The sequence below is a fragment of the Puma concolor genome, chromosome F2 (genome assembly GCF_028749965.1).
Source record: "Puma concolor isolate L17-30 chromosome F2, mPumCon1.1.hap2, whole genome shotgun sequence".
Taxonomy (NCBI): domain Eukaryota; kingdom Metazoa; phylum Chordata; class Mammalia; order Carnivora; family Felidae; genus Puma; species Puma concolor.
Window position 1 is genome coordinate 1,544,019 of NC_141684.1, and position 19,354 is coordinate 1,563,372.

The 19,354-nt window shown below is 61.2% G+C and overlaps 1 protein-coding gene across 1 annotated transcript; it reads right to left on the minus strand.

Moving 5' to 3' along the window:
• Positions 1 to 9,868: 9,868 nt before the first annotated feature.
• On the minus strand, positions 9,869 to 16,180 carry LOC112859405 (cytochrome P450 11B1, mitochondrial). Its single transcript, XM_025922616.2, has 9 exons — positions 15,942 to 16,180; positions 15,398 to 15,553; positions 14,210 to 14,409; positions 13,877 to 14,080; positions 13,489 to 13,643; positions 12,300 to 12,466; positions 11,791 to 11,869; positions 11,496 to 11,693; positions 9,869 to 11,264 (listed from the first exon to the last, which is right to left on the minus strand). Exons 1-9 carry the CDS (start codon positions 16,178 to 16,180, stop codon positions 11,151 to 11,153), a joined length of 1,512 nt encoding a protein of 503 aa, XP_025778401.2. The 3' UTR covers positions 9,869 to 11,150.
• Between the last annotated feature and the right edge of the window lie 3,174 nt (positions 16,181 to 19,354).

Below are 19,354 nucleotides of genomic sequence, written 5' to 3' on the forward strand. Positions count from 1 at the left end.
GCCACCGTCTCCCCAGAGGGCACCCAAGTCACCCCCCCACCCCCAGCACCCTGAGCACTTCCTGTCCAGCCTGCTGCAGCCATTACACTACTTTGCGGGTTTTAATGGTTTCAGAAGGCAGAAGGAGGCATTTCCCCAGAGGCTTGGAACCCAGCACAGAACACATCCCCATCTGTTCCCCATGGCCACGCGGGGCACGCAGCTGGATTTCGGGTCTGGTTCTCTTATAGTTTCTTTCTTTTTAAAAAATGGTTTTATTATTTATTTATTTGAGAGAGAGAGAAAGAGAGAGAGTACATGCGCAGGGGAGCGCACGTGTGCGTCGGAAGGGGCAGAGGGAGAGAGAGAACCCTCACTGTCCGCTCAGAGCCTGACGCGGGGCTCCCACCCACGGCCCGTGAGGTCATGACCTAAGCCAACGTCAAGAGTCTGACACTTAAGTGACTGAGTCCCCCTGGAGACCCTGGGGTCTGGCTCTCTTGATGCTGAGGCGGAACTCACATGCATGAACTTTATTCCAGAAGCATCCCTGGGGGAGCAGCGAGGGGGGGGCAGCTGGACAGGGACAAGAGGGGCCACAGGAAGGGCCCAGTGCAGGCAGCGTCCCAGCCTGACCGGGGGCTCTGGGGTGTAAGTCAGGCCTCAGGCTTTACGCTCCTGAGCTGTGCCCTGGCCGCCGTGGACCATCCAGGAGACTCCTGTGCACGGCTGGGGAGGCAGCTCCCTGCGCGCCAGGGCAGGGCTGGCGCTGATGGCGGAAGGCCTGTGGACACCAAGACCCCATGAGGTCCTCTGCGTCGGCCTGCACACAGTGCAGGAGCCCCTGGTCTACACACATTTGTCACAGAGCTTGGCTCTGGCTCAGACCTCTCTGCTCACTGGATCGGCATCCCTCTCTCTGCCGACCACCTTCCTTCTTCCTGCTGCTGCCTGCCCTTCCTGGCTGCCACTCAAGAGGCAAGGGGGTGGGGTGGCGCTGGCATCTGAGGGAGGGAGCTCTGCCTGGCTCCCCCTTTCCGCAGGGCTGTCTGTCAAGGGAAGGGGGGTAGGGGAGGCTGCGCAGGTGGAGGGCTGTGGTCTGGCCGGAACCTGGACACAAGGCTGTGTGTTGCACCAGGTGAGCAACCCTCACTGCCTCTGCTTCCCCCCCCCCCCCCCGCCACCCGCTTTCAGAGCTCCTGCCAGAGCAAGGAGTGTGCTTCGGGACTCTAGCGTCTACTGAGTGCTCACCTTCCATGCCGGCTATTTGCAAGGTGCGATCCGTAAAACGGTGCCCAGTTCGGGCTTCATTACAGCATTCTCATGTACCTGAGGGTGTAGATGTGGATGAGGCCAGTGACTTCCTCAAGATCATGAATCTGATGGTGACAAAGGCTCGAACTTGCGGCCAATAGCTGACTCATTCGCTTCACCAGGCCACCAAATTGTAGTGTTTTAACAGGGGTCTTCAGGGTGTGAGGGCTGCAGGGACAGCCTGCTGGAGAAATCAGTGACCGTGAGATCTGGGTGGGGTAGAACAGGAAGGTCTGAAAGACTGCACCCTCAGGCAGGGAGAAAACAATAAAACAAGGCAAAGCCAAGGAGCCCGAAGGCTGAACGCGGCCGTGGGTGGATGTGGGGGGACGGTCCTAGAAGAAATGTTGGGGGATCCTGTTCGACAAGTGGGGTTTGGGGTCTGGGAGCGGACGATTGGCAGATGGCAGGTGCCCAGATGAGGTCCTGGGACGGGGTCGCTGGAGACCATCAGATGAGGTCAGGAACTGGGTGCTGGGGGCCAAGGTCTTCTGTGAACAGAAAGAGAGATCAGGCGGGAGGCACAGCGCCTGAGTGGGATGGGCAGCGCGGGACCCTTGGGGCAACGGCATCCCTTGAGAAATGTGTGCGGACGCCTCCTCGGAGAGCGGCATAGGACTCCTGGGTCACTGCCTCACCGCGTGGGACGGGAGCGCGGTCCCGCAGGCAGTCCCCGGGCATCCCTCTCCCCACTTGCCCGATGGCTCCTGAAGAAGACCCAGAAGCCCAGTGAGCTCCTGAAGCTCCGCTCTTCCTGGTTTCCCCGCCCCTGGAGCCCCGCAACACCACTACCTGCCACTCTGTCAGAGGGGGCCTGGCTGGGTCCCCTGCGCTAAGTCCTTGCCACCCCACAGCCCCTTTGCACGCAGCTTGCCCGCGACCAAGGAAGAGTTCTCTGAACCCGCAAAACCACAGGCTCTTGAGATAGCATCACAGCAACACCATGGCCTCGTCCTTACTGGGGCCTGCAGGGGAGGGGGCAGCGGGGTCTGCCCAGGGAGGGCAGAGGGTCGCTGCCTCGGGAAGGGCCCGAGGAGGCTTTTCTAGCGTCCGGGAGGCCTAGCACCCCGCTGTCCGCTCTCGGGCTCGGGGGGTTGGAGGGCGTGCTCCCAAGTCCGCTCCCCTCAGCCTGAGAAGCCAGGAGGTCTCACTGCCACTGAGGTGGCCGCACGGCCGGTGGATGACGCAGTGGCTGAGAAATGCTCAGTAAAAAGGGGAGTTGTTTCTGGACCGGCCTGAGGCCTTGGCTTTGGCTCGAAGTGGACGGTGGTGAGTGTGGCTTCCCTTCCCTCGCTCGTGTCAAAGGCCACCTTCTCAGGGGCCCTCCGCCAGCCGTTCTGACGAGCATCTGAGTCCTGTCCGGTGTCTTCCCCGAGCGCCATTAGTGCTCTGAGTTACCTCGTGGCCATGGCCGTGTCTGCGCCCCGATGCTCATCAGTGGTCAGCGAGCACCAGTCTCCGTCCATCCGGCTCCTCCACTTCCTGCCTCCTGGCCTGGCCTGGCTCCCCCTAAGAAGGGATCAATATTCCCCTCCATGCACCTCCCTGACCCACCCAGAGCCCCCCTCACGGAAGTGCGGGGCGCCTGGGGTGCCTCTACCCACCCCCCCTCCCCCCGCCCCCGGCTCTGACCAGACCGCTCTCCACTGGGTGCTGACGGAACGTGACGTGAGGCGGGGATTTGGGGGCCCGCCAGTTCTCCGCCAGCTACAGTGGCCTCTGTTTCTTTCTTTTCTTCACAGTTGTGTCCAAGGCTGTGGGGGTTCCCCCAAGGGCACTCTTTCCTGTGTGGGATACACTGGGGGGCCATGCTGGGGGCCGGGAACCCCTCAGGAGCAGTGACTACTGCCCCAGCCCCACTGGACCAAACACTCTGTGACAGCAAGACCGGGTCCTTGTTCCCTTGTGTCCTGCCCCTCGTGCCTGCTCCGCCCTGCTCATCAGGAGAACGTGTGTCAGCTGCCCTTCCACCCCATGAGACAATCCGCAGGCCCCACTCTGTCCTCACCTTTCCGCACTCAGCCGGTGGCCTTGCTTCTCATTTCACTGAGGACACCGAGGCCGTCCTCAGAGGAGGCCACACGCCGTGCCCACGGCTCGTCCCTCCGGTCGCCCCAGTGGGCCCCCGTCCCTCTCATCTGCTCAAGGACACAGCTCCAGCACTTGCCGGCGCTCTCTGGAACGCATTGGCCCCCCTCGGTGTAGCGATGCGCTGGGATGACGCCCTTCTTCTCCTGAACTTCAGTGCCCTCTCCAGCTGTCCTCCCCACCGTCTCTCTACTTTCTTTTATAGAAAAATGCGAGAAGATCGTCTCTAGGTACTGTTTCTACACCTCCTCCTCTGGAACCTGATCTAGATTTGCACCCCGCCCCCCCCCCCCATACTGCTTTGCTCACGGTCGCCTGGGCCGCCACGATGCAGACCCAGGGTTCAGTTTCAGTCCCCAACGTACTTCCTCAACCACCAGCGCTTGGTGCCACCCGCCTTCCCGAAGACCCTTCCCCTCGGGCTGCTCTCCCGCCTCGGTTTGTAGACTCACGATTTGTAACGGAATTTCTGGGTGGCCTCTCTGCCTTGTGGCTTCATGTGTCTCCTCAAAGAGGTATCTCAGTCTCCCGCTTCCCTGTTAAGGAAAAAAAAACAATAAAAACCTGGAAATAAGATGAAAAGATGGTGACCTCATGAGAGACTTGTTCAACTCCGCTGAGCCGGTGCACCTGTCCTCGCCCGACCCCCGGCCCCCACCCCACCCTCAGAGCTCACAGCACTGTGGACACACCCCATGGCTTGTCACCTCTGAGCTGCCCCTCTCGCTAGAACGTAAACTCCATGGAGAAAAGTTCTGCTTTGGAATCTGTTCTGTATCCCAAACACTCGTACAAAATGCACAAAAAACATACTCGGTGAGTAGTGGGAGCTCAGTGAACATGGGCTCAATGCCTCAATGAGCTGCTGGTCGTGCAAACACAGCTTCTAAAACACAGTCATTCACGATGTCCTTTGGAGAACGGTGTGCCCGTGTGTGTGGGTGAGACCGGCAGAGGGAGAGAGGCAGGGACAGAGATATCCAGAAATGCGGTGTCTCTCGTGTGCGGGGACGTATCACTAAAGCGTCTCAGTGGAAAAGTTGACTGTGAGCTGTCGAGGCTGCCCCAGGCTGCATTAGAGATTTCATGGGTCCAGGGCCATGGATTCTTGTCTCATAAAGAAAAAGTCACAATTCTATGACTGCCCCGGTACAGAGGCAACACCCCTCCAGGTTGGATTCTGACATTATTATACGTATTATCACGTATACATTATTATTATGACTCTTTCTTTGTCGTTTAACAAAATTAAATGGAAACATTTCCCTGGGCCCCAAAGGTATCTCAGAGCATGGGCCCCCTGCCTCCTTTGCCTGACGGAGAGGTCGCCCCGGGCGTGCTGGATCCCATAAGCAGGAGAAGAGCAGGACAGTCAGAGGTCCCGGTGTGGAGAACAGGGAGGAGGGGTCGGAGTGGGCCTTGCGGGTGGCAGCAAGGTAGGGGTGTTGGCGGGGGGACACGAAGAAGGCCGGGTCGGGGACCCCAGTCCTTCTCCATCCACAGGAGTCACCTATGGGGCGTTCTCACAGTGGAGCTCCCCTGAGAGGGCAGGGTTCGCGTTCCCAGATGGCATGCCGCTCCCCGCCCCGGTCAGACCTCAGCCCCTGCGAGTGGCCTCCTGGGCCTCGTCTGGGACAGAGGAGGAGTGCTTCCTCCGGTGGCCAGGGACCGGATCCCAGGTACCCTCCGTTACTGCCTGTGTCGGCTCTGAGCCCCAGCTGCCTCTCCAAAACCGGGTACCATAGTGGTGCTTGTGGAGAGGACTTGCTGAGTCGGGACCTGCCACAGGCTCAGAGCCCTTCCTGGAGCGATGGGCACTGTCTCTGCATCTCTGACGCGTCGCTAAGAAGCTAACATCCGGCCGTGGAAGCCTCGTGGGGGTGCCTGGTGTTGGGGGAATGGGGAGGGACATGTCTTGGGACTTTCGGTTTCTTTGCTGCACTGGATCCTAACCCCAACTAGACAGAGTGGTGTTCAGCAGGGGTGGGGTCCCCAGTGGAACTCCTGTAGCCATGCCTGGCCACTGGCCTCAGTGGGAACATGTCCAGACATGGGTCACTTCCTGGAGGACTGTCAGGACATCTGGCCCTCCTCCCAGACTGAGACCAGGGCCTGGTGTGGACCGTTCTGGAACCCCAGGGCTTCCTGTAATTGGGCTCAGTGCTCCCCAGACGGACAACCGATCCGTGAGTGCCACCCCCTCTTGCCCCAGGAATCAGCCTTGCCCCTCCTGGGGTCCCCGGTGGTGACCAGGGCACGTCGCCCCAGCAGACACCAGGCCAGTGGCTCCCCACGTCTGGGTCTTCCTCCCGGCGGCATCTACCACAAGGGATTGTGCACACACTCCCAGGGACTTGAATCATCCGAGGTGTGCGGGGCCCCTCCCTCCAGGCTGCCATCGCCCCTCCCAGATCTCACCTGGAAGGAAGGACAGCGGTTCCAGGTGGCTGTTCTGTGGCAGGTGTTTCCCGCCTTATCTTCTCTCTGGGAGAAACAGATAAGAATCTTATTTAGATGCAGGAAAGCAAAGTCTCCTCCAGGGGCTGCTGGAAGAGGACTGTGAAGTTTGCAGTGGACCCCGGACCTTTGGAAGCCCCACCTGGGTGGGAAGCCGCAGGTGCACCGGAAGGACCCCTCGGACAGAGGCCCTGACGGTGCTGGGGGTCAGTAGAGCAGCCAGCACCTGGCCTGGTGATCGTGGGGACTGAGCAGTGCGTGTGCGCACACTGTCCCTGGGTGGGTGGGTACAAGTTGGTGTCAGTCTCTGGAGGGGGCGTGTTAGTGCAGTTTGCTGGGGGCGAGGGCTGCTCAGAGGTTCCTCGCCTGACTCACATGTGGGGGAAGGTGGAAAGGGCTGGAGGGAATGCAGACTCCACTGAACCCCAGAGTCGGTCCCAGTCGGACCCAGGGGTGTACCTGGGGTCTCCTTCCCCAGGGCGGGTCTTCCTCATGGTCCCTGACCTCCCCGCCCCCACTGGCAGGAACGCTTCCCTCTGCCTGGCTTTGTGGACAAGCCCAGGAGGAGCCCGGGCAGCCACAGGGACGAACGTTCCAGTCCTCAGGGTCTCACGGGCTCGTCTTGTGTCCTCAGGCAAAGATCTTCATATTTCGGGCCTCCATTAGCTGATGGATAAGGTGGGTTAATTAATGCCTGATTCTCCATCGTAGCCTATAAAGTGTGGAGCAGGTAACTCGCCAGTGCTGTATCCTCATACCCGCTGCCCTTACTTACGCCTTCAGTATTGTTCTGCCGATTAAGGAAACATCCGGGGCACCAGAAGGGGTGAAACCGCCTGTCCAGGCTCACAGGGCTGTAGCTAAAACTGCTCAGACTTCCTGGGCCCCCCCGCAGGGTTGCCCGCAGCTTGTCATCAGGGGCCGCATCCGTCACTGTCCGGGAGCCCTTGATGGCGCAGATGAAAGGCTTAACATCAGCACAGTGTCCTTGGCATATACTGAAGGTCAACACCAGCTGATTATTTTATTTTAAGACGGGCTGATCTTGATTACTGATGAAGACACATCAGAGCCGGGACCTGATGGCATCGGGACCTTCCAAGGGTTTCAAAGTTCAGTGCGGTGGGGGCGTGGCTCATAGGCTCTCCACCGTCAGTGACTGATTAGTGTAGCCACAGAATTGCAGTGGCTGCTGTGGTCATGCTCACATTTTATATCCACGTATTAGTTCGCTTTCCTTTTTTCTTTTTCTTTTTCTTTTTTTAATTTTAATTTTAATTTTTTTTTATTAAAAAATTTTTTTTTAACGTTTTATTTATTTTTGAGATGGGGAGAGACAGAGCATGAACAGGGGAGGGTCAGAGAGAGGGAGACACAGAATGTGAAACAGGCTCCAGGCTCTGAGCTGTCGGCACAGAGCCCGACACGGGGCTTGAACTCACGGACCGCGAGATCATGACCTGAGCTGAAGTCGGATGCTTAACTGACTGAGCCACCCAGGTGCCCCCTCCTTTTTTTTTCTTTTGAAAGCCAATTCTCACTAGTTCCTTCTGTGGGGCTCTGGGTCTGTCACCCCTGCTTCCCTCAGCAGGTGTTGGTGAATGTGCATTTAACTGTGTTTAGGCTCCTATGTTGTTACTTGTCTTCCGTGTGCACTTTGAACATACTGTTCTCTTGTTTTCTGACATCTAATTGTGTCGTCATGACAAATTCAGCGGACATTTGTCTATGATTTCTAGAGGCTTTTAGACTTTTCTCTTCACTATTAATGTTCTGCTTACAACAGAATACACGTTTGTGTAGGGTTGAACAGGAGTGTGAGCATGGGTGAGTGTAACTGCAGGAATGTGTGAACCCAGGGACACGCCAGTGTAACTGTCCCTTGTTAGTTAACACACGGTGAGCATCATCGTACAAGAACACTTAGATATTTACCTCTGGTTTTGGTTGACTATCGGCTAGTCAACAACTAGACATTCAATCCCCAAAATGGACATGCCAAAAATTAGCAAACCTTTTATTGAAAGACAATTTTGTGGTGTGTATTTCTGAATGCCAATATTATTAAAATAAATACAATGACACCTATTTCTACACTTTGGTCTCGGAGTGCACCGAGGCCAAGAATGTATCTTTCACACATCTGCACAGCACAGTGCCTGCTGTGCAGAAGCTCCCAGTAAATATGCCGAGGGACGGGATGGAAATGTGCACTTGGCCGTTTGGCACGTTGGCAGGCATTCCCGTTGTGGCCAACAGCCAGGAACCACAGGACCTCTCTTGCAAAGTAGGCAGTTATTTCTGCAGGAAAGTGAAAAAACATTTGCAAAGAAAGTGAGACTTCAGGTCCGCAGCGGTGAGGCGGTGCCACACGCACGGTCAGCCCGGTCCTCCCCCGGGGCAGCCACGAGAGCGTCCGACGCCAACCCTCCACTTCTGTGCCCCAGCAAGGGTGTGCAAACTCTGGCGAAATCATGAGGCTGATGCTCTCAAAGTCTCTCCCCTTCCAGCAACTATAAATAATCACAAACTCGTACAAGAAAACTTGCGTGAAAAAAAAAAAAGAGAGGGCCCCTAATTCCCGAAATGAGAAGAATCACAGACTAGGGAGCAGCCCGCACAGCAGCTTCGGGGACAGGTGTGGGTCCAGTTCTGTGAGGGAAAGGATGCGAGGCAGAGGCCCAGGCAGGATCAGAAGATGGGACCAGAAGCCCCCGGGAAGGCAGGACTGCGGAGAATGGACGACGTGGTGCAGAAACTCTGCCCAGCAGCATCGAGAGAAGAGAAGGAAGCTGAGCTCCACCAGGCTGGGGCTGAGGACTATGTTCCCGCCTGAGAACGCGGATGAATGCCCTCAGGTTGGCTGAGGATCCTTCTCGCACCAGTGGAGCCTTCGGGGGCCCCCCAGGCTGAGTAATTCACACAAACGTGGCCCTGGGCAAGGGACCATGCTCGGGTAACAGGAAGAGGCCACCTAAAGGCTCAGGTGGAGCACAGCCTGGGCCCAGGCCCCACCTGCCGAGAGACCAGATGTCCCGGGAGTGGACGTCAGGTTTTTGTTATTTTATTTCATTTTATTTCATTTGAATTTTACTTTATTTTTGAGAATTTTTCTAACGTTGATTTTTGAGAGAGAGAGAGACAGAGACAGGGAGGCGGACAGAGAGGGAGACAGAGAATCCAAAGCAGGCTGCACGCTGTCAGTGCAAAGCCCCGTGTGGGGCTCGAACCCACAAACCATGAGATCATGACCTGGGCTGAAGTCGGATGTACACCCGACTGAGCCACCCAGCCGCCCTCGGAGGTCACGGATTATAAAGGCAAGGCTATTTGTGTATGGAAAGAATGACAAGGCATAAGATGATGATTCTTAAGCACGGTGTCTCGAGGTAAGAGGAAGGATTTTAGAAAGAGCCCAACGGACACCCACAGCCAAGCCTCAGGAGATGGCACGCAGGTTACACGAAAAGGGACCCCCACGAAGCACTCATACAGCACGGCTGGAGGAGCACAGAGAAGCAGGAAACGACCCGGAGACGCTTTCACTGCAGGATGTTTGCAAGATGTGTGACGCCACTCTCGATCCAAGGTCCTTCGAGGCGGAGGAGGCACCAAGGCCTCGAGAGGAGGGCCCAGTGGCGGGGGTTGCGCTGGCATGTCTGCCAGGGATGAGCTGCGAGGCCGTGCGGCTGCACGGATTCTCTGAGCCTCGGCTTTGCCGCGGGCGACACGGGGACAGTCCCGGTGCTCACCTGCCAGGGCTGCCATGGAGATCAGGAGAGCCTGTGCCCCGCTGCACAGAGGGACTCACACACACTGCCTCCGGGGGAGCAGTTTGGATTCCGGGCCTGCCCGCCAGCAGCCAGCAGGTGTCCCCACAGGGCAGGGCCTCAGGGAAGGAGACTTGGCAGTGGCAGGAGCCACAATCCCCCTGCTGAGCGCCTGTTGAAGCAGCTGCGCTTTCCCAAGGCCCACCTGCCTCCCTGGGGCCTGTGAAAGGGGAATGGCTGCATAGAGTGCCCACGGGAAGACCTCACAGCTCGGCGGGAGAAGGGCTGGGCCGGCGTGGCAAGCCCAGGCTCCAGCTTGTGCCCGTGTGTCCCCAGGTCCCCAGGGCCCTCTCTTCCTGCCTCCACGTGCCCTTCAGCTGCACCTGGCTGGGGCACGGAGAAGACCTCCTCCCGGCAGCAGCCCTCCTGCACTGGGCCCAGCAAGGAGGGCGCACGCTCTTTCCTCCTCCAGGGAGTCCGCACAGGGAACACACGCCAGCGGGCCACTCGGCGGGTGCCCGGGGCTGGCCCAGGCACATGTGCGGCCCCTCCGTCATTGCTTTGCGGTGAGCTGAGTGCCCGGTTCTCCCCCAGGGAGGTGGGGGTGGGGAAGGAGGGGGAGCAGAGCCACCCCACCACTCACCCTTGCCTCCCGGCCCCTTTCCACGCCGGGGGTGTCACCTGGCCGCAGGCAGCGTGGGACAGGCTGCTCGCTCCTGCCATCTAGGAGATCCCAGCCGCCTCACAGCTGTCCAAAACCCCTTCCTCCCATGAGGTCAGGAGTGGCCCCTGTCCTGAGGGCCACTGTGGGAGGCCAGCCGGGCACGGCACACAGACGGCTTCGTTAAAGGGAGCGTGTGGCTGTGCCTGGCTGAGGTGGCTTCTCTGTGGTCACCCTGCAGCCCGCCAGAGGAGATCACCATCCTCCCTGCTTTCAGAGGAGTCTCATGGGCCCAGATGTCCACCTCAGCTCCTCGGTGGCTATTGTAAGAAACAATACTCCTGACCTGCTTACCCAGGGCCTCGGCTGGGTGCTTCAGTCACAGTCCCAGAGCACTGGCAGGGCCGGGAGGACCCAAGTGGACTGAGCAGAGCAGGTAGGGGGACGACTCACGGCCCAGCTTCAAGATCTAGGCTGGCAAGACCAATGCAGACAAAGAGTCTGGCCTTTGGAGTGGCGGTGAGCAGGACAGGGCCGCCAACCTCTGTGTTGTGCGTGGGGGCGGGTTGAGTACAGAGGGGATATGAGATTGGACAGGCAGGTAGGTGGGGGTGGGGGCGGATCTGAAGCCCCTGGAGCTGGTGTTGGGGGCTGCGGGGGCCAAGGCCCTCCGATGGTGCTCCTCGCTGGAGAAGACGCTGGTGGCACTGGGCTCACAGGCAGGACCTGCGGCCAGATTCATCCCCCTGCCCCTCGGTGCGAGGCGCCGGCTGGACAGTGCTGTGGCTCCAGAAGCAGGGTCCGTGGGAGACAACAAGGGTGGCCGGGGGCAGGCAGAAGGGGGCTGGCAGCACCGCTGGCCCGACTGCGCGGTGACGTGACTAGTTGATGGCCCGGAAGGTGAGGAGGGGGTGGGTGGAGGGCACGAACACGAACTGGTAGGTCATCTTCACATCCTCCTGCCTGAGGGTCTCCACCAGGAAGCTCTTCAGCACCTAGGACAGAGGCACGGGTTCCACCTGGCCAAATGGTCAACCCCGATGTCCTGGTCCACCTTCCCTCGCCTTTCTGGACCCTACCTTTCGGGTCAGGCGCAGCGGAGGAGAAGGAGAGGCCTGTGGTCCCCGAGCAGGCCACCCGGCACCCCCAGGCCCCGCCCACCCGCAGGCCACGCCCTGCCCGGTCGCATCCCGTTCCGCCCCCCCGGGCCACCCAGGCCCGCTCACGTGGTGCAGCAACAGCAGCATCTCTGTCTCTGCCAGGCGCCGCCCCAGGCACTGGCGCAGACCAAAGCCGAAGCCTAGGTGTGGGTATCTGGTGCCAGAGCCCCTGTTGTCCAGCCAGCGCTGGGGATGGTAGCACTCGGGCCTCTCAAACACAGAGGGGTTTCGACCCAGGGAGTAGAGTTGCACCTTGACCAATGTCTGCGGAGAGGTGGGGAGGGGCGGGGTCGGTGGCCCCAGGAGTGAGAAGGTCACGCGGGCTTGGCGTCTGCTGGAGGGGCTGTGGGGCCTCACTCACCCCTGCCGGGATGTGGTAGTTCTGCAGCACCACGTCCGAGGCCACCTTTCGGTCCACAGACATCCCCACGGGGTACAGCCTGTGGATGGGGGCACCCGACAGGGTCCTCAGCTGTCCCTGGGACCCTCGCTTCCCCTCGGCCACCTTCCTATCCCAGGATGCGCCGGCCTGGGGGAGCTGCCAGCCACCCTCCCGGGTCGCCTCTGGCACCGGGAAGCCTAGATCACGAGGAGCTGCTTCCTTGCACTTCCTGAGTCAGACAAAGTTCCCTGAGCCCGAGCAGCCCCCGGACACGGCGGACACGGCCGAGGATGGGGCCCGGGACATTGAAGTGGGAGCCCAGGGGGAGAAGAGCTCCTAACCCTTTCGGGACAACGGGACGAGGTACAGGGTTGCATCTTGGGCGAAGCCGCTTCTCAGCCCCGGGACCTGGCCGCAGGCTCCCTGAGCACTGCTGTCCAGACAGTGGGGCCAGGACAGAGGCGGCAGCCGGGGCCTGCCACACCCACCTCAAGGTCTCCTTGAGGGCCGCCCGCAGCAGGGGCAGCTCCGAGGTTGCGCTCTGGGGATCCTGCGAGATCCTGGCCTCGGCCCCCAGGCTCTCCTGGCGTAGGGCCTGCTGCACTTCAGGGTTTCGAGCCAGCTCAAAGAGAGTCATCAACAGGGGGTAGACCGTCTGCAGGAGCCACGGGTGCAGGGCTCAGACCTTGGCCCAGGCCACGCACCTCAGCTCCCGGGGCCTCTCCACCCCGGAAGACGGTCCTCCCTTGGGGGTGGGTCGCCTCAGATCCGCGGTGACGTGGACGCCCGGAGAAGGACTCCTCCCAGGGATCTGGGACCTCAGGATCTAAAACCTAACACCTGACTCCCTCAGCGAAGGTGTCCCCAGGCTCAGTAAAGAATCAGGCCTTCTCCAGCCCCTTCGAGGCCTGGTTCTCACCCTCCTCTGGGGTCCTTCCTCTCAGGGGTGTGTATGGGGGGCGGGGGGGTTCTACTGCCCTAAACCGTTGGCACCCAGTAGGATTGTCGCCCGGACACCCGCAGGCAGGTCAGCCCAGACCCTGTGGTCGGAACACGGACGGCCCGCCCCGGCCCCTGAGTCGGCTGGAAATTTGGGGAGTTTCTCCACCGCAGGCCTGTGCCTCTCCTCGGAGCCCCGGGTGCCCGGCCCAGAGCACGACATCACAGATGCTGGTGCGTGAACCTGGGGTGGAGGGCCAGGAGGCTCTGGCTGCACTCCACACCCTGCGGCCTGCCCCCACCCCCAGGCTGCATGCCATCTGTTCTCTCTTGCACAAGCTGGAGCCCCGTGCGCCCCTTTCTGTCATCCGCCCGTCACCTCCAAAGCATCTCTGACCTGGGGCCAAATGGACTCTGTGCCTGGGAAGGGTTCCTGGTGCGGGCAGCCCTCCAGCCGCATCGCGGCCCTTCCCCTCTTCCCAGGACCCAGGCGACTGAATGGTGTCTGTGCTGCTCATGTCTCTGGGCTCGTCCACCCTGCACTGGGCCTAGAGTGTGGCATCCCACTCGGGGAACTGCAGACCCCTTCCCTTGAGGGTCAGTTCCCGGGCCCCCCACCCCAGGGCAGAGCCTTCTGTCAGCTCAGAACAGGAGCCTGAAGAAGACACAGGCACGGGGGCACGCAGCCTGGGGTCAGGAGGCTCCATGGCCTAGGGCAGGGCTGGTTGCTGTCCTGACCGTGTCCACGCTCCCGGTGGTGAGCTCGATGGAGTTGGCCCAGATGGCCTCGAGGCTCAGGTCCGCGTGCGTCAGCAGCTCCCCCACGATGCCGCTGTAGTGCTCCGGGCGGCTGAGGGCCAGCTCCTGGTAGATTTTCTGGATGGCATTGTTGGCTGTGGGGCACGGAGAGACAGGGGCCGGGGCACTTCTCCTCAGGCCCCTGCCCGTCAGCCTGCCTGCCCCGTGCCAACTGCTCAGGACCGGCCCGGCCCAGACTCACCGCCAAGCCTCTCGGGGCCACAAAGGCCCCCGAGGTGACCTCAGCCCTCCCCCAGCCTGTGGTGACAGGAAACCGGGGACCCTGGTGTCCCTGGCGTTCAGCGCTTGCCCGGTCTCTGGCCCTCACCATACTGGAAGATGTAGTCCCAGGACTCAAAGTGCTCCTTCCACAGCTGGGTGCTTGTCCAGCGTGATAGGACCCTGGGCATGAACATGAGCTGTGTGGTAGACTTTAACATGACCTTCAAAGCCCGGAGAAAGTTCAGGCTGGCAGGACTTGGGCTGTGGCCAAGGAGGCCCAGCCGCTCTCCAAAAAGGGCTAGATTGCTGGCTGTGGACAGGGAACGGTTGCTGAGCCCAGGGTGGCCGACAGCGTCACGGGGGCCTCAGCCCCGTTCCCGGCCGGTCCCGGCTTCCCCGAGCCCTGACCCCCCTTCCCTCCCACCCTGACCCCGCGGACCTTCTATGGTGTAAGAGAGGATGCTGGGCTGGATGTCCACGGTCAGACTCCCCCGGGCATTCTGCAGCACTCTCGACCTCAGGGCCTTCGAGAAATCCCTTGCCACCCAGTCCACCATGGGCAGGTACTTCTGGACGGCCTGAGGCGACAGCACGTCTGGGTTCAGCTTCAGTCGGTTCATGCGCCATTCGGGCCCGTTTCTGTAGAGCAGAGAGAGGCGCTTCAGGGGAGTCTGAGTCAGCAGCCTGGGGCCAGCCCTGGACCCATCTTCCTCGTCTCCGAGGGGAAGGGGCCAGGCAGGGAGCGGCCCGCTGATCCCAGGGGGCAGGCTGCCTGCCTGGGGGCGTGAGCGCCAGCCCTTTCCCTCAGGGAGGCCTTGTGTGCTGGGCCCAGGGTGCCCCCGTGAAAGGTGGGGCTGAGCCCAGAACTCCTGCCTGGCAGTGCCGCCTGGGTTCGTGGAGTTTGTTCACGCACACCCGCAGGCCCCTTGGCTGGCACGTCAGCAGCTGTCCGGGCTCTCCCTGTCCCTGAAGGCAGGGGAGAGGTGGGCCAGCCAGCTCCAGAGTGAGGGGCCCCCGGCAACCTTCTCCTTCCAACCCTCCCTGCTCTGAGAATGATGCTTCTGGGCCGGTCCCACGTCCCCTGTCCACCCAAGAGGATACACACGCACACACACACACACACACGTGCTCACACACACACCCACCTACAGCTTAGCTCCTGGGCAAAGGTGCCTTCTTCCCCCGTCCCCCTTCTCCCCAACGCCCCCTCCCCAGCCCCGGCCTCTCTCCTCCTCAGCCACCTGGGCTCTAGTCAATGCCAGTGGGTCCTCAGGCCCCAGCAAATGCTGACACGTTCCCGAGCCCCTAGCCCCGACTCTCCTCCCGCTGCCCCGGGCTTCCTACCCTGACCTGTAGGAAGGGAGAAGCCCACCCCGCACCGGGAGTCCGCGGAGGCCTGCGCAGCCTGGGGCTCCCTGATGGCAGCGATCATCCGTCCTCCTCTCTGAGGCCGTGGCCCCGCTGCCCCTCCTCAGCCCCAGGACACATACGATCCCCAAGGGGTGGGCACCCAGCGGGAGCCGGCGGCCGCTCTCCCGCCCCAACCTGGACGGGCCCTGAGCGGGCCCGCTTGCCATCAGCCCTGCCCCGCCCCTCCCCGCCCCTGCCCGCCCAGACTCCCTCTCACAGCAAGAACACGCCACATTTGTGCCCGCGATGCTGTCGGTAGGCCAGCCAGGGGTCCAGGGGCGGCCGCCACGGTTGATGGCCGTCCACTTGCTGTAGCCTCTGCACATCCTCGGGCAGCATCAGGAACACCATGCGTGTCCCTCCCACGTCATACCTGTGGGACGAAGCTCACAGCCCTGCTGGGGGACCCGTGCCCTCCCCCAGGCCTCACTGTGCAGGACCAAGGCGGCCCGTCTCCCGTGGGCCTGTCCCTTCTCCCGGACTGGGGCTCTCCCGGAGCGGGCAGCCCCTCCCGCGGTCTGACCCGAACCTCTCCTGCTCCGCTGTCCGCGCTCTGCCCTCTCAGCCGCGGCCAGGGAGTGCTCCCTCCTCCCCAAGAGCCGCCGTCTCCAGGTGCCAGGCCCAGAACCCCCGCTGCTCGGCACCCACCCCGCCTCCCCGGGGACGCGGAGCACAGGCGGGGGTGTGCCTGGCCCGGACTCAGCAGCCGCTAGGGAGAGCCGCACAGGTGCTGTGGCTGAGGTGGGCGGGGAGGCCTTTACCTGAAAATGGGCCCCAGCTCCTGGAAGAGCTGGTGCACCTCCAGGTGAAGGTTCTCCAGGCGCTGATCCTTCCAGATCCGCAGCAACCTCATCCACCTGCTGCCGGGACAGCGCGGTATGGCTTCGAAGGGCAGCACCGCCTTGGGGGCCGGAGCGGCTCCGGCACCCGGTGCGCGGGCCCTGCCCGGGGACGGCCAGGGCCCTGCCAGCCACACGCGTGCCTTTGCCCCGAATGCCATCCTGCTGCTCCCTCCGGCCCCCGTTGGCCCAATTCTTTTATCTCGCTGGAGGCCTGGGCCTGCGGCCTGATCGCGTCATGGGAGAAGTTGTCCCTGGACCCGGCCAGGAAACCCGCAGCGGGGGTCAGGGCTGGAGGCCTCCAGAAGAGACGGATGGGCACCTTGTGCCACGGTTTCGCAAGGCCTGCTGGCTGCTGGATGTGGAGAGCAGGGCAGGGTCTGGATCGTGGGCTGAGTGGGGCGGGCGGGGTTGTGAGCACTTCCCTCCTCCCCGGTGGGGGAAGGGAGCAAGATGGATGGGGCCCCTTATCTAATCGAGAGACACAGGGGCCTGCGCTGTTCTCCTCTCCTTTCTACAAGGACCAGAGCAGGAAGCAGTGGGCAGCCATGAGTCCCACAAACCTACGTGCCTTCTGTCCGCTCTTCCCAGATCATAGGCTGGGTGCAGGCAACGCCCACGTGAGCCGACAAGGGTCCCCGCCCGGGAGGGCTTTCAGGGCCCTTAGGGGACTCCAGCGACCCAACTGTGGGTGGCACCGATGTGGCCGGCACCCCGTCTCGCTGGCTCTGCTGCCTCAGCTCTGGGGCAGCGAATGCCCAGGACACGAGCAAGCCACTCCTCAGGCGGGGAAATGAGGCACCGCTTGCCTGGCCCCCCCCCCCCCCCCCCCCCCCCCCCCCCCGTGTGGCCCCCCGCAGGGGCGGCGCTCAGTGCCCAGGCCCTCCTTTCTCGCCCGGAAGCCTGCGCTCAGGGGTGCGGACCCAGAGCTCAGGCCAGTGGCGGGAGGATCAAGTCCACGATGGGGGCTGTGGGCGTGGGCTCCCACCCTCTGGAGGGTGGATCCCGGGTTTGGGGTCCCAGGGCACCTCACCCACGTCAGGCGGGCTTCCCCCGAGGTGGCTCTGGCCATCATCGTTCCCATTTTCAGATGAGGGGACACAAGCCCTGGGCTCCTGCCACCCCCAGGGCCCCCAACGTGTCACAGGGGCCCCGCGGCCCTGGCTCCTGCTGGGCCCCCAGCCCTGACCGTGATTTGGGGAGGGGAGGGGGCGGTGGGGTAGCCGCAGCTGGGGCTCTGGAGGCAGCAAGGAGGCTGCGTGCGGGTGTCGGTGGGAAGGGCCAAGATCTGAGTGTCTTCAAGGGTACTGCAGTGGGATCCTGTCCCTGCTCCACTCGTTGCCCCTGGGAGTCTTCGGCGGGGCGAGGAGTCACGACTGCCCAGGCCCCTTCAGCAAGCTGCCACGTGCGCGTGCCTCAGCCCCGAACGGTGGGCACGCCTTGCTTTGGCAGAGACGCAGGCTGAAGCCACAGCGGCCCGGGCCAGGCCGCCCCGCCTGCTGCCGACCCTCCACCCCCAGCGGCGGCCCAGGCGGCGGAAGTCATGGGCGCCCTCTCGAGGCCCGCGGGCCAACCGCAGCCGCGCCTCGGGCCCCGCCCCCAGCGGGGACTGTCCCCGCCCCCAGTCTTCTGCCCACCGAGGGTCCAGGCCCCTCTTCCGGAAGCGCGGCTCTTAAGGGGCCCTGGGATCCAGCGGCTTCCACGCACGTATTTCCACTGCATTACGCTGCCAACAAGAGTGTGGGCGATAGGAAGAGCCGGCCGAAGTGAGGACCACCGGCCAAGGCCCAGTCGGGGAGCACGGTCTTTGCGGCGGTGCGTTCCCACCGCTGAATTTGCAGGGTTGGAAACAAGTGTGTGCACCAGTCCTTCTGCGCTGTAGTGAGCAGGAGCCGCCACGGGACGTGGCGCAAGAGAAGCGCGTCATCGTGTCCGGGCACACAGCGGGCTTCCCAACGCGAGTGGGGAGCGCTGTCCCAGGGCCCACGTGGGAAGGACGCGCGACCGTGGAGGGTCAGGTGACAGGACGGCACTGAGGGACAAGAGACACGTCTCAGAAGCTCACGACAGCACGACACACTTTGCCTGGTTTCCAGCACGGCTGAAGTGCAGACAATGCAGTGCACCAAATAACGGCCGTTTACCACCAGGCCCCAAGGCCTGGGAGAGACAGGGACTGAGTGATGGGGCCTGGTGTTGGGGGACAGGAAGGCGGGTTCCCTGGGGATGTGCAGCTAGACGTGCGTTGCTGCTTGTTTGTGTTCTAGGGATTTCCTTCCCTGTCGTCCCTCCCCATGTCTCATATCATCCCAGAAAAAGGAAGCTTTGTGAGCAGAAATAGCCCGGTCTCCCCTGCCCCTGCCCCTCGAGGCCTTGGGAAGCTTGTGGTTCTGCCTGCCAGTTCCGCCCAGGCCCCCATTCCCTCCACTTCTGGCGGTTTGCTTCCTTCTGTATCAGACTGTTCCTTTCTGGTTCCAGATATTCCAGTCTCTGTATTTCCCATCTCCTTTTATCTGTGAGTTTCATTAATTTGCTCAGCTTTGTGAACATTAGTGAAGGGAAACTCACTAAAGTGGACTCCAGAAGCCAGAGGGGGATACGGATGGGGAGCCCCCTCCAAGTCAGACTCTAGCCTCCGGAGGGAGTCATCACCTCCGCACCCAGCAGGGAAAGGTGGCCACTGCCTCTGAGAAATCCACCACCCCTGCAACTCAGCTGCCAGAAACCTCATCACCCTGCACCGCTGCTGGTCTCCAGTGGACTTTCCTTCAGAAAAGCCCTCCCAACTCCCTCCTTGTTTGCTATGAAAGAAGGCTCCTCCCCTTTGTGGGATCGCCTGGAGTTCTGCTGCAGCTTAGCTGTTCTGAGTGGCCATCCTCTGAATACACCCATTTTGCTGGTAAAGTAACTGCTTGGCGGTTAATGGCTGAAATTCCGGTGTCTTACTCTTCATCTGTGTGTAATATGGTGTTTCTTTATCCGTCACGTTTCTACACTCAACTGTCAGATTTCTCATTCCTAGGAGTTCTCTTCGGATTTTTTTTTCTTTCCGTGAAATCCCCCTAATATTTCTAAAAAATTTTCAAGTTTATTTTGAGAAAGAGAGAGGGAGAGACAGAATCCCAAGCAGGCTCCACGCCATCAGCGTAGAGCCGGATGTGGGGCTCGAACTCAGGGAGCGGGAGATCATGATCTGAGCTGAAACTAAGAGTCAGACGCTTAAGCAACCAAGCCACCCAGGTGTCCCTCTTGTGTATTGTAAATTTTTATATTTTAGCAGGAATTTATGAGGTAATACTGGAAAGAATCTATGAATTCTGAGTTTTAAGTGTTTA

Coding starts and splice junctions, on each gene's coding strand:
- LOC112859405 (XM_025922616.2), bottom strand. CDS start 16,180: ATGGCATTCGGGGCAAAGGCACGCGTGTGGCTGGCAGGGCCCTGGCCG. Junction 11,694..11,790: donor ACTACCACATCCCGGCAGGG/GTGAGTGAGGCC, acceptor ACCTCTCCGCAG/ACATTGGTCAAGGTGCAACT. Junction 11,265..11,495: donor TGCTGCTGTTGCTGCACCAC/GTGAGCGGGCCT, acceptor CCTCTGTCCTAG/GTGCTGAAGAGCTTCCTGGT.